Source organism: Astatotilapia calliptera, chromosome 22 (genome assembly GCF_900246225.1).
Source record: "Astatotilapia calliptera chromosome 22, fAstCal1.2, whole genome shotgun sequence".
In the NCBI taxonomy this organism is placed as follows: Eukaryota; Metazoa; Chordata; class Actinopteri; order Cichliformes; family Cichlidae; genus Astatotilapia; species Astatotilapia calliptera.
The window spans coordinates 8,074,613-8,088,465 of NC_039322.1; the positions used below are offsets into that span (position 1 = coordinate 8,074,613).

Sequence of the window (13,853 nt, forward strand, 5' to 3'; positions counted from 1 at the left end):
GGTTTGTGAGGAGGAACTAAAGGCATTCTCATCATCTGTGATGACAAAAAAACTTCAATTTCACCCCTCACAGCACGTAACTGGTTACTTCACCGCTATCTTATTGGATTAGTTCTGTTTGAGTGGAGCTAAATGAGTAGACAAGGCAGCAGAATCACAGATTAACCAAAAATGCGTGATTCTGGACTGGGGGAGGAAGCTACAGAGTCAAGGAGAACATGGAAACTCATCCCACAGACATCCCACGCTGGATTCAAACCCAGGACTTTCTTGTTGTGAGGCAGCAATGCTGATCTGCATACCACGTATAAACAATCTACCACGCCAAGTTTTTTTTTCTGTTGTCAGTGTAACTAAGCTTGCCAATCGGTACTGTAGTATGGGTATGTACTGAATCAGTATCCCACATTTTGATTGATTCTAGTTTCCAGATGTCCACAAATGCATCACAAGAAACATGTGGCTCAAAGAGAGGATCAATCGATTTCTACTGTACAACTGAAACTGTTTGTGGCTGTGCGTTAATAGTTCTAATAGAAAAAGAGGAATACACAAGTGCAATGAACATACCACAGAAGTTCAGAAAGAAACGTCAGCTTCCATTCATGTTTATAGTAAGTTGAGGAACTGTAATAAATTACAGCTTATTTGTCATATTCAAATGGCAAATCTATAACATGCAGTTTTAATGTTTAATGTCAAAAGTTCAGGCTCAGCTTTGGTAAATGCCCCTCATTGACCCACACAAACTCTTTGCCTTATATTTATTGTAGTTTGTGGGCATCACATCTCCTGGTCTGCACCATTAGGATCCAACGACAGTTTAACTTTAATATCATAAACTATTAGAAACTGAAAGTAAATATATTCTATGGTGGAAAATAGATCAGAATTAGCCCCTCTTAGTCTGCCTTACAATGTCCTAAAAAGAAGACAAAACCCACAAATCAATAAGAGGTGGTATTAATCACTTTCTAACAAATTGAAAGTAAAACAGAACTTTTGAATGAAATCTTTCACATATATCATTTTGTGCTCGGAGTACAACAGAGTGAGCTGCTTGAATAACTGTTTCATTTGCTTCAATCTCTCTATGCGTCATTTGAATTGTTCATCAGTTTATCTTGGGTTGGAGACTTTGCTCCTTTGTCTTATCAGGTTGTTGTGGGAACAGCCAAAGGACTTTTCTCTGTTAAGATATTTTCTCCCGCATGTTAGATCCATAAACCAGAAGTACATCCCAGAGGCTGTTTGTCACAACAGCAATATTTTTAGATGTATTTAATAAAAGAAGTTGGAGACAGGTAGTAAAAACTAATGGAAAAAGTAAATAGAACAAGTGGAAGTATAAATAATAGATATAAATCAGTTTGAGACATGAGAGATGCACATGTTTAATTGGTATGAAAATAGTGATCCTTCAGGATTATCAGCCTATAGAACATAAACATCATGACAAATTGCACTCCTCCAGTGGCATTTAAAGCTTAACATGTATACCAGTACATATATGAGCGCCACTGAAGCTTGGTATTTACTTATGATGAATAGTTATTGACCTTGGGGCACCTATTTACCGCTACTACTAATCTGTAGGTGAGCGATACATTATGCTATTTTAGATGGAGGGTGTCAAACCTTTGGCCCACCAAAAGGTCCTTTGCAAAGTATGAAAATTCCAGAGAAGTATTTTAACTATTCACAATGCTCTAAATTTAAAGGTTTGTTGTGCTGTGTAATTACAAACTGAATGTGGAAAAAAAACAAGATCATAAAACTAAAGTGAGTTTGACCCCCCCCCCCCCCCCCCCCCCCCCCCCATTCCCCAACTGGTAAGATCAATGTTCAACTTTTTACGAGTAAAGCTTTTCAGAGATTAAACATGCTCGTTGAATTACTGACACACCTTTAATGATAATCAAGACGCAGAAAATGCAGAACTTCTGGATTTTTATTTCATAAAACAGACAGGAGTGAAGATGAAATAAATATTTGGTTTGTGATACAGAGAAAGCGCTTAAGGCTTAAGACTGAGACAGAGTCCATTTACTGGCCGATCTTGGTGAAGGTTTTCCACAGGGCGTTCAGCTGAGTCTGCAGGTCCTGAGCGCTGGAGTCCAGCCGTTCCCTCAGCTCGTCTCCATAGGGAGCCAACCTCTGCTGGATCTCCTGGGTTTTCTGAGCCACCTGGGTCTCAAAGCTCTGGGTCAGGGGCATCATGTTCCTCTGAAACTCCTCCAGGCTCTGCTCCATCTTCTGTTTCATGTTCTCGGTGTAGGGAACCATCTGGGCCTGCAGCTGGCTCATGCTCTGCTCCAGCTGCTCCTTCAGCTCCTGGCTCTTCTGCTGCAGGACGGCCTTCATGGGCTCTGGGTCCATGGCCTGAGCGTAGGCTTCAGCTCCACTCTTCAGCTCATCCACCTTGGTCTGGATCTTCGCCACCATCTCCTCTGCGTTGGTGCCCATAGCGGCCAGGTCTTTCTCCAGGCGAGCCTTCAGCTGCTCGGCCTCCTGGGAGAACTGAGTCATGAAGTTCTGGGTCAAAGGAGCCACCTGAGTGTGCAGCATAGCGACGTATTGATTCACGGTGTCGGCGCTCTGAGAGATCTTGGTGCTGATACACAGAAACAGGAAGTTATTAAACTGAAAACATATAATATATGTACATATTTTGTACTTCTTCAGACTCCTCATGCTGACTCTTACTTCACTTCCTCTCCCAGCTGGGACTCTCTGATCTGCTTCAGGGACTCCTCAGCGGTTTGTGTGGCCTTTGCAACATAATCCCAAAAGGCATCTTTCACCACTTCCAGGTTGGACTTGGGAGGCTCTGGCCACAGGATGTTGGCGTTGCAAACTGTGGATGAAAGCAGACGGTTAATTTGATCAGCTGTGATTTAAAATGGGTTCCGCTTTTAATTTGAAGGGAAGATTTACTCACCGGAGAAAAGAGCGAGAACGATGAGCGTCTTCATGATTGAAGTTGATGCTGTTGGATGAAGAGAACAGGTGCTTAGTTTAAAGCTGGATTTAGTGGTTGATTTAAGATTATATAGTTTGAAATAAGATCTTTTACCTTACAGATGCAGCTTGTCTCTTCTTCACTGTCTGATGGTTTGTGCTGTGCAGACGACCGCTCGCGGGCTTTATAGCGACGCTGAAGGTTAAAGTCCTCCTCTGGTTGCCCCGCTGGACAGTTTCTTGTCACTGTTGTGACTCCACGTCACAATCTTAGTGTTTCCATATCTTATGATACAGGCTTACTGGAATCTGGCTTGGTTAGAGTAGTTTTTCTTTAGGTTTGAACATCCTAAACAGAATCAGGTGCAGCAGAAAACAACTCGTGAAAGCTTTTTTTTTCAGGAGAAACAGGAAAACCAGGTTGCCTCTCCTGTAATTTCCATTTGAGGCTGTCTAGATTTCCTCCATAGACCACCATGTTTAAGTCTTTATTTGTATTGATGAAATAAAGACGAGACTGGTACAAAAATTGTTTTGGGTCTCTTTGGTTGGTTTACACCTTTATAACAACTGTATGGTCTTTCTTTTATTTTTATTTAGTCATCTATTTGGATTTTATTAAAGGCTTAGAGTTAAGGGGAGTGGCCGCTTTGACTGACAGGTGCGCCAACACAAGCAGCCGTTGACCTCACCTCCACTGATATGAGTCACTGAACTGCACCTATTTACCGTTTTTGTTCTGCTCGTGGCTTCTGAGACTGTGTTAATGGAAATTTGGGACAAATTAGACTTTTAAAGTTGCATGTGAAATAGAAACAAACTGACATAAACCAAGTGAAAAATCTATAACAATGGTTGGACGTTAACTGAACCCAAACTTTAACCACTGGTGGATTTTCAGAGGTGAAGAAGTCTTCTGTTGCCCTAATTAGTAGATGCCTACTACTATTTGTGCTGATCGGTGTGTTAAATATCTGCCCATCTGATCTCAGAGACCAACAAGCAAACTCTCAGACACTTTGTTAATGAATTTAAACCTAACTAAATGAATATAGCACGCTTCATATACCACAAATCCAGGAATTATGAACTATTAATGTTTCTTCAAGTTATTTTTGTACCATTTTCTGGACCTTTGTACCTGATCTTGCACATGAATGGTTTCTGTCTTTTATATACAGTCTATGGCTTTTTGATGGCTCGACAGATACTTTATTGATCCCACAATTACTGTGCTACAGCAGCAGACTAAAGAATAAAAATATGCACACAGTGAGGGCTTTAAAACATGAGAGAAATTAAAGAAATATTTACATATACAGTATGTGAAGTTAGTGAAAGACTAATAAAAGCAAGACTCATTGACCACACAGCTTTACAGCTACGAAGGTTTCCAGGATTTGTAACGTGATTGGACGGCACGTCTCAGAGAACATAACCCAGCCCTAACCCCGTACACGCTGCCCTCATAGTTCCACCTCACTCTTCCCAAATACGTAGCCTTACACTTAACATCTGTACAGCTACACAATTTTAATTCTGTAAACTATTAGAAACTGAATGAAAATCTTTTCAGTCTACCAACTTCCACACGCTTGTTTCAGTTGCTTCAAGGTCTTTTTTCATATATATATATATATATATATATATATATATATATATACATCATTTGAAAACAGCGTGGTGTTTATCAGCAGTTTGTCCTGAGAGGAAGACTTTAGCTTCTCTTATCAGTTTGTTGAGAGGGAACAGCCAAAGGACGTTCTTTAGTGAAGATAATTTTCAGATCAGAGGGCACCAAGTCTGACTCACACTTGACTGACCTGAGATTTCTTTGTGACACACGCTGTTTGCACTGCAGTAAAACAAATTACATCTACTGTTTCTCACTTTAAAATCAAAACAATGCCTAAAGTTTTTGTTTTATTCAACCTTTATTGAGACTCTGTGATGAAGTGAATCTGTAAAACCAGATGGGTCAGTTACATATGTACAATAGAGAAATGGTAGAAACTCGACTGTTTACATGGACAACTTGATTATTAATGTGTAACTCATAAAAATTCTAGTTTTCTCTCACTAGATGGAGCTGCCAGGCTGGAGGGAAACCTCAGAGAAGGTCTGTGGATGGATAGCAGCAAAAAGAAGAAGAAAAAGAAGCAGATAATTAAAATTAAGTTAAAATAAAGATAGCATTAAGGCTTTAACAAAAACAATAATATGTTTTAAATGAAAATTTTTAGGGAAGTATTTAGCTGCTCTTTTAATCCACTACTGTAAATAAATCAATTTAACAAATGAAAAACTTCTTTTTCTTAAAGTTGCCAGTACTTAGCTGGACATTTAGATTAACTTGATTTTTCTCATTTAGGAGTACAAATGAATTAGTTCCAGACAAATATTTGCCAGTTCTTAGAAATTAAATTACTCTAAGTACAGTGAAAGAGTTCCCTTACCATGACTGTCCTGAGTCAAAGTATGTGAACTGTACTTGTTGTTGTTGTTGTTTTTTAGTTTTTTTTTAAGGAAGCAAGTTTGCATAACTTTTTAAAGTAGGGGAAACTTCCGGATTTTCCGGTGCAGTAGAATAACTGTTGCAGGACTGGAAATCACTGGGAGAAGAAGATGAAGACGATGGTGACGATGCTAGTCTGGCTTATGGAAATGTGTTAAAAACCAACACAACATGTGGCTCCAACATCCCCACAGAGGATGAATTGAAAGAAACATTCATTTTAAATTACCTGCCTGTCAGAGTCTTTGTACTTGTGATTTATGTGTTTTAATGCTTAGTTTTACTTTCTTTACTGTCCTTCCTTCCTTGCTCTGAAGTGTTTCCCCTTTTCTTCCTCCCCCTCTCTACATCTCAGTGTTGTCTCAGTGAGTTAACTGTTTCATTATTTATTTATTATATATTAATTTTGAGGGTTTGCTCCTCGTGGTCTCATCTATCTTTGTTGTTTTCCTTTTCTCTAATTCTACCCTATTACACAATAACACTGTTGGACTTGTGTTATGTTGTATCAAAATGCAGTTCTTTTCTCTTTGTTTCGTATGTTTTATTAGTGATTATGTAAGTATTAGTCTTTGTTGTTCACCCCCTGCCTGCCCTTCGTTGTCAATTCTGCATGTTAGGTCTGTTTTTTTAAATTAAAGAATTGTGTGATACTTGCTTTTATTGTCTAGTTATGGCCCCAGCAGGCGATCCGCACCATTGCCTTTAGTGGAAGTGTTGTCCTCTCTCTTTTCAGCACCAGTGTGCTTCCTTTGGCGTCTTTAGAGCATCAAAGTTTTGATTTCAACCAGTCTTGGAGTTTTTTTTGGTGATAATAGTTTGTTAAATGAAAGAGTTTATAAAAACCTTTTTGTGCACTAGAAAAAAGGAGTTTCCATTCAGTGCCAACCCACAGATGTTTGTATGCAGAAAACAGAAAGCCTCACAGAGTTGATCAGATCAAAAAACATGATGTAAAATTGAATTAAAGTTCTGATCATGTGTGAATTTGTAGATTTCCAAAATAAACACCAAAATGTCAGTCATGTCAGCAGTGAGAGAGGTCAGATGCTGCTCTGAAAGATGTGTGCAGTGACACTGTTAGCACTCCTGTGATGTGGAAGCAGCCATGACAGAACAGCACTCAGCGCTGGACTTTACTCCTGATTCCTCCACACGACCGGCTGCCTATATATACTGAGTCCTGACAGCACACACAGCATTCAGCAGCTGATAGACTGAACAGAAGGTGCACCAGTTAGGACAGCAGTGAGATTTGTTGCCTTCTCTGACAAAAATCACCACAAACTGTTAATTTTACTGAGTTTCTTTACAGGTGCCACGTCAGACATGCAGGTCCTCGTGGTTCTCGTCCTCGCCGTTTTCACTGGTGAGAGACTTCTCATCCATTATCTTTGATCAAGAAGTATTCATGATATTCACAAACAACAGTGAATGAGAAATGCTTTTGCCTCATTTCTCGTAGCTGGCTGCAATGCCAACGTCACATGGCACGACCAGCCCAAACAGAAGGCTGAAATGGTGAAAGATGCTTTCTGGGACTACGTTGCAAAGGTAACCGCGACCGCTGAGGAGTCCCTGAAGAAGATGAGAGAGTCCGAAATGGGACAGGAAATGAAGTAAGAGTCCTACAGTGCTTAAAAAAGCTTGAATTTTGTGTTTCAAGTGGCTTTAGTTTATATTGACAGAAAAAACTTGAAGATGAAGAAGTTTTAATTCAAAGTTCTGCTTATCTCTGCAGCACCTTCATTGCAACAAGCACTGATGCCATCAACACGGTCACCAACACCCTGCGCACTCAGGTGGCTCCTCTGGCCCAGGACTTCATGTCTAAGTTCTCCCAGGAGGCAGAAAAGCTGAAGACCCAAATGGAGACGGATCTGGAAGCCGTGAGGGCCCGACTGCAGCCCTACACCGAGGAGCTGCTGGCCAAGGTGGAGGAGCTGAAGAAAGACACGGCCTCCTACGCTGAGGACCCAGAGGCCCTGAAGGCTGCTCTGCAGCAGAAGAGCCAGGAGCTGAAGATGCAGTTGGAGCAGAAAGTGAACCGGCTGCAGGCTCAGATGGTGCCCTACACAGAGGAGATAAAGGAGAAGATGCAGGAGAGCCTGGAGGAGTTTCAGAGGAGCTTTGAGGCCCAGATGACCCAGATAAGCCAGAAAATCAACGGTCTGATCCACGGGCGTGCTTAAAACTGACCCTGTAAATGGACTAGAATAAAAACTAGGTGTCAGATATTTTCTTCTGCCTTGTCATCAGTAATTGCTGCTAAATCAAGGTGGATTTTAATGTCTACATAGAAAACACAATACCTCATGTTACAGATTTTATATCCGTGAAAGAGCCTCTCGGGGCTCTTGGCTTACATGTTACGTTTTACCTCTAAAAGTGTTATCTGACAAACAACAATAAACACATTCAAGGAACTTTTGGTCTTTTCTTTGTGTTAGAAAGAGAAAATACATGTGATGTTTAAAAAAATGTGCAAATGAAGTGAAGCACGGTCACCTTTATGTGTTTAACAAAATCTCACAAACACAAACCGAGCAAATCTGCAGAGAAAAAACAATCAAACGTTTAAATGATGAGCAGAAAAATCATCACCATCAGGTAACAAAATGCACTCAGCTGCCTCTTTTTTAAAAATTTACTGCCTCACTTGATCTGGTAGCCAGTGTTATCTGACTTTACATAGGTTTTGCTACTAGGTCAGACTGTTATCTCTGTGATAACTTTGATCTTCTGTTTGGCTCTTTCGGCATGTTCACTGTTCAGGAAAGGTTAAGACAGATACAGCTGTTAATTCTGCTCATAGCAGTTCAACAGAAATGAGAAAGCTGCCCTGTATTTATGGGTGAAACATCAAAAAGAACAATATTGCAGCAAACATTACACATGTTTTTAACTTTTTTAAAAAAATTGCAGATTCTCCATAAACTATTGAGTACTTTTAAGTAGAACAAGTATGCAGGGAACCAAAGGACACAGGTGGGCAAAGTCAACCACAATGAAGAATGAGGCTTAGGGCTTGGAATCTCTAAGAGGGGAAATAAAGGGGACACAAAGACAAGACAAAGGAAGACAGCTTCTAAAAAAGCAACAAAGGAACAAAAGCTCAGTAAATACTGAACAAAACCGTCAACCCCTCCACCCTCGCCCTGTCGGTGTGGCTGGTGATCATACCATTTTTTTCAGTAGGATTTAAGAAGAGAGCGACTTTTCAATCAATGCATCGGGACGATATCTTTAACAGTACAGGGGCTCAGATTTGGTTGAACGTTTGCTCGTCACATGGTCACCAGTGATTTCATCATTTACACATTGTGTTTCTCTCTTTGCCCTCATTCTTCTCCGTAGCAAAATCCTCTAGTTCTCCACCTTTTTCCCATATCTTAAATATATGTGTTCACTGTCATGCAAACCAAATACTCACAGGGCCCAACCTCTGATTGGTAAGTAAACTTCTTTAAAAGTGTTTCCACATGCTGCCAAAATACTGTGGCATTAATTTAATTACAAAGCACAGAGTTTGTTTTATTGGTTACAAAGATAATTAATTACACTTTGTCAGAATACAGAAGTTTCCAGTTTGGTTTCTTTGCTGTTTCACTAAAAATATATATCAAATAAATATTAAACTTAATAAATAATGATAAAATTATTATTTAAATTGATAAATAAAGGCATTCGTTTTTATTCATGTTAAGTGCCTTGTAACTCGTTAAAATAAAAGATCACATAACTTTTAGTGTTGCTGTTTTTATTTACTGATTTTTAGAGGTCAAAATAGAAGAAGAAAAAATAAGACAAGCAAAACTGTTAAATCGATAAACTGAATAAATGCATAAAAACAATTTAGTGTGTAATAAATGCACTACTGAATATTATCTGTTTTAATTACACAATTTCAAACAGTAATGTCAACATGAAGTAATAAATTTAATAGTTTATTTGGCTGTTAAAAATAAATCAAACAACTACACACAATGTGCTTGGATTGCAATATTCCTTTATGCTAAAATACATAAATGTTACTGTACAGTGCTTTACAAATGTATTATTGTAAGGTTTATGCCGCAGTGTTAAACATGCTCATAATTACCAAAATATATTATACTTCTATATTTGTTTATCCACCAGTGCAACATCTTTAATCAAAATTATATATTTTTAATGATAAAATATAATAATTTTGTTATCAATTATTTTTCACATTTACTATTTTAGAAAACAGCTGAAAAAACCAGTAAAGCATGTTATTATTTTTCGATTAAGATGCCAAATGACAGTAATTTAGTGCGATTCTTGAACAGAAAAAATAGTTTTAGTGGTTGAATGATATATTTGATTAATTTCTGACTTCTTACAAATAAAAAATATAAAATAAAAATAGAAGTTTTTTTTGGTCTAAATATTTGTAAAGCAATATATTTGTATATTAGTGTAGATGTCTTCATGACTTTTCTGATTATTTTTTTTTGTTTTTTGCATGTTATATGTTTAATGTATCACATTTTCTACATATATATTTAATAAGAAGAAGGCTACATGTAAGTTCCCACATCTGCAGACAATAAAGCTATTAACTTTGCTCTGTTCTGTGTCAAACTTGCTAACTGGAAAGTTTCCCATCTTATATCAGTCCTAGAAATGAACACAGTGGCAATTAAAGAAGACTTTGAACCAGATCCAATGAACAGTGATATCAAAAAAACGACCTTTAACCTCATCATTGTTGTGCTGTCAGCTGGCACTGGCTGAAAAGGTCACGGTAAAAGAAAACCAAAAATCGTGTTTCTCTGATCATGTGATGGTGCTCGAGGCAGAGTGGCTGAAAGAATCACATTTTAGTTAACAAACTCAAACACAAGTTCAGCAGAAGATCCAGAGAGGAAGCCGTGAGTCCAAAAGTGTTTACTATTTCTGACCTGTGTCTGCACGTCTCCTTTCTGTGTGCGACGTGGAGCCAAAACGACACGCTCAGCAATAAAGTTACAACAACGCAGTCGGGAACTTCGGCCACGGGTCAGAATTCCTCTTGACATCCATGTGATTACATCAACAGCCCCCATACTGTATAAATACTGGGAGACGAGCTCAGTCGTTCTCACAGACGTCACAGATCAGATCGCTGAGGTAAGATTACCGATCTGAAATCTTTAAAAGTCGAATTTCTTTTTGCAGTCCAAAATATTTGAATACTTATTAGATTCATTAATCAAATCAAATGAGAGTTAGATGATTTAGACAACAAAATGTTATGTATTTGTCAATAAAGGGTCTCTTGAATACGTTTTTTTTTAGTCTTTTGTAACTAAAATTTATTTGTACATCATATTCCAGGTGTCCTAATCTCTGGTCATCATGAGGGTGTTTGCAGTAATCCTTGCACTGGCGGTCTTCTCAGGTGAGTTTATTGTCTATTTAGGGTCAAATAATAGAAAGAAAAGTGGATGCAAAGTAGAATACAGGAGTGAGAAGAAAATGAGGATGTAAGATGTAAGCTCCTGTTAGATTTGGGGGCTTTTATTTTGCAAAAATGCGGCCTACACCAACTCAACTTTTAGTTACATACTGAATAAAACAAACTATGCATTCTGCAGCTTTTTTAGTCATCAGAGTTGTCCTTTAACAGTTAAATGCTGCCATAGGTCCCAGATTTGACAAATTAAAACATAATTTTAAAGCCTTATACTACAATTTGCATCTTTTGATCAAAGATGGATAACCATTCAAAAGTGACCATTTGACATGTTTTCCTTTGTTCAAACCAGGCTGCCACGCACGAAGCTTGCTTCAGCAGGACTGGCAGGACAGCTGGGAAACCACAGTCGACAAGTTTAGGGATTACATCACGGACCTGAACTCAAAGGCTGATGTAGTGGTGAAGGACATCAAGAGCTCCCAGATCAGCAGGGAACTGGAGTGAGTTCAATTATTCCTGTAATCGTAGTCGAGCATACTGACTTTTATCAGTGCTGCTCGGCTGTCGGCTGCATTTGAATCACTAAAATTGTGATTAAAAATTGAATCCAGCTCATAGATTTTATCCTTTATTAATATAAAACAGTAACATGCAATTGTCTCAGTCAGTGTCTCAGTTCAGCTGCCAACCATTAATTTCAATATTTTTGTTAAAGTTTAAGTTCACAGAAATTTTCACTTCATAAATTAAATACAAATTGCTTCTATCTAGTTACTAAAGTTTAACTCCACGACTTAGAAACACTGAATTTACAACAGAAACGCTCTTAACAAAATGGTGCTGGGCTTTGGCTTTGTTATATAACAGCAGAGTGTCAGAGTCTGATCAGCAGATTGCAGTGAGGTGAGACATTTTGAGAGCTGAACTTTGACCTGTGCGTCTCCTGAGTTTTGCTTTAGTCCTACAGTTTACCGAATCTTTCTCAGTGTTTCAATTAAAATCTGCTGATATTTCTACTTATCTTAAATGATTCAGTGCTTTACCCCCTTTGGATCCTGAATGCATCAAAACCACAGACAAAACCTCTAAACCGATCCATCTCCTCTCCCGTCCATGAACAGCACCCTGATCCAGGACAGCATGGCCGAGCTGGCCATGTACAAGGATGACCTGCAGACCAAGCTGGCTCCCTACACTCAAGAAGCCGCAGATCGTCTGGGAAAAGACCTGCAGCTCATGGCTGACAAACTCCGTGAACACATGACTGAGGCCCGAGAGCAGATGGACAAGTACGTCCAGGAGCTTCAGACCATGATGGAGCAGAACACCGACGACGTCAGGAGCAGAATTGCCACCTACACCCGTAAAATGAAGAAGCGCCTCAGCAAGGACACACAGGAGATCAAGAGGTGAGTGGGACAACCTCACCAGAAAAATAACAACATTTGGGGGGTTTTAACAGTGTAGAAAAACAAAGGAACAGATAGTGAGTGGATTATTCAGGTGAAATAACCCAAACTCAGCTCAGATATTAGGATTTGATGCTTTTTAGCTGGTGAATTTAAAATGTAAGAAACATTTTGGTGTGAAAGAAGGAAAGAATTTGACCTTGGTGGGAACTTTTACCACTTTTTTGTCTATTTTTCAGTTTGACTTAATGTCTTAATGATTAAGCTATTAATAAGCATATAAATATAAACATATATTTTTCAGACACGTCACAGAGTATTTCGAGGAGCTTCAGTCCCGCACCTCTGAGAACGTGGAGGACCTGAAGACTAGACTGGACCCTTACTTTGCTCAGGTGCGAGACAACGCCCAGACAAAGATCACCACCCTGAAGGACCTGCTGACGTCTCAGATGGAGAACATGAAGCTCAAGATTCAGAATACAGCTGAGGACATCAAAGATCGCCTTGAGGACACCACTGACAACCTGCGATCCACCCTGAAGGGGAAGATGCAGGATGTGCGCGACATTTTTCAGTCCTTTGTGTCCTATTTCAGTGGAAGCCAGTAAACCCTACAACTAGCCTGGACTGCTCATTTATCCATCGCTTCATAAGTTAAAACCCTAATTCAACAGTTTAAAGTCATCAAATGTGTTTGTTCGACCACTCCCTGTGACTTTAATAAAAACCAGCTGCTCACATTTGAGTTCTCTGTAATGTCTTCAGACAGCTCATTTGCAGTCTTCTCTCACATTCAAACACCTGATTTAAAAGAGTTACACTTTGATGAGATGAACATCCTGAAAACAAGACAAAGACTACTTCCTGCAGAGCATATGGACACTGGAAAATAAATAACTTTGTGTTTGAAAGTTATTTTTGCCTTTGACTGCTACGCTTTGTTAAAAGCGACATATAAATTGCACAGAACACAAATGGTATGCCATCATAAGCATATTAAAGATTCTACAGTAGAAAATATACCTTTTTTTAAAATCCCATTATTATGATAACTAAAACCTGAAATTTAAACTTGAATAATATCTTAGTTAACCGAAGTAAAAATAAAAACTGCACTTCTGAAAGAAAAACGGGATCTTGAATTGTTTTGTGTGCTCATAAAATAAACCAAAAGACAAAACATATACAAATAATTAGTTTTAATTATTAGTTTTGCCTTTAGTGTATTTGCTTGCTTAGAATTCTGATGTCTACTGGACAGTGATTCAGCTGTCTTCAAAAAGGGTTTGTTTTAAATGTGCGTTCTCATCTAAGTTTTTGTACCTGGCCATGTTTTTATAAAAAAGAAACTAAATCAAGCAAATCCATTCAGGAAACTCATTGAAACTAAACTTCTTTAAAATAAATCAATTAAAAAAATAAAACGTAAAAATAAAAACCTGATTAGGAAATATAAATAACTGATCGTCACTTTAAGTTCAGGGAGCGTGGATATTTGAATAATTATCTGAAAGGTTCTGCATCAGCTGTACACAAACAC

The 13,853-nt window shown here is 38.6% G+C and overlaps 3 protein-coding genes across 4 annotated transcripts; 2 read left to right on the forward strand and 1 right to left on the reverse strand.

The window, feature by feature from the left end:
* Positions 1-1,889: 1,889 nt before the first annotated feature.
* Positions 1,890-3,134, reverse strand: LOC113014969 (apolipoprotein A-I-like). The gene is made up of 4 exons (XM_026156854.1): positions 3,077-3,134; positions 2,942-2,989; positions 2,707-2,857; positions 1,890-2,614 (listed from the first exon to the last, which is right to left on the reverse strand). Exons 2-4 carry the CDS (start codon positions 2,973-2,975, stop codon positions 2,047-2,049), a joined length of 753 nt encoding a protein of 250 aa, XP_026012639.1. The 5' UTR covers positions 2,976-2,989; positions 3,077-3,134; the 3' UTR covers positions 1,890-2,046.
* A 3,500-nt stretch (positions 3,135-6,634) lies between these two features.
* On the forward strand, positions 6,635-7,902 carry LOC113014972 (apolipoprotein A-IV-like). The gene is made up of 4 exons (XM_026156858.1): positions 6,635-6,704; positions 6,792-6,845; positions 6,942-7,095; positions 7,218-7,902. Exons 2-4 carry the CDS (start codon positions 6,806-6,808, stop codon positions 7,666-7,668), a joined length of 645 nt encoding a protein of 214 aa, XP_026012643.1. The 5' UTR covers positions 6,635-6,704; positions 6,792-6,805; the 3' UTR covers positions 7,669-7,902.
* A 922-nt stretch (positions 7,903-8,824) lies between these two features.
* On the forward strand, positions 8,825-13,058 carry apoea (apolipoprotein Ea). Of its 2 annotated transcripts, none has more exons than XM_026156851.1 (6): positions 8,825-8,928; positions 10,443-10,612; positions 10,820-10,883; positions 11,251-11,401; positions 12,023-12,310; positions 12,615-13,058. In XM_026156851.1, the coding sequence occupies exons 3-6, from the start codon at positions 10,841-10,843 to the stop codon at positions 12,919-12,921; spliced, it is 789 nt and encodes a 262-aa protein (XP_026012636.1). In that variant the 5' UTR covers positions 8,825-8,928; positions 10,443-10,612; positions 10,820-10,840; the 3' UTR covers positions 12,922-13,058. The 2 variants fall into 2 exon arrangements, with proteins under 2 accessions (XP_026012636.1, XP_026012637.1); XM_026156852.1 differs by having other exon boundaries at positions 10,542-10,612.
* Positions 13,059-13,853: the final 795 nt, after the last annotated feature.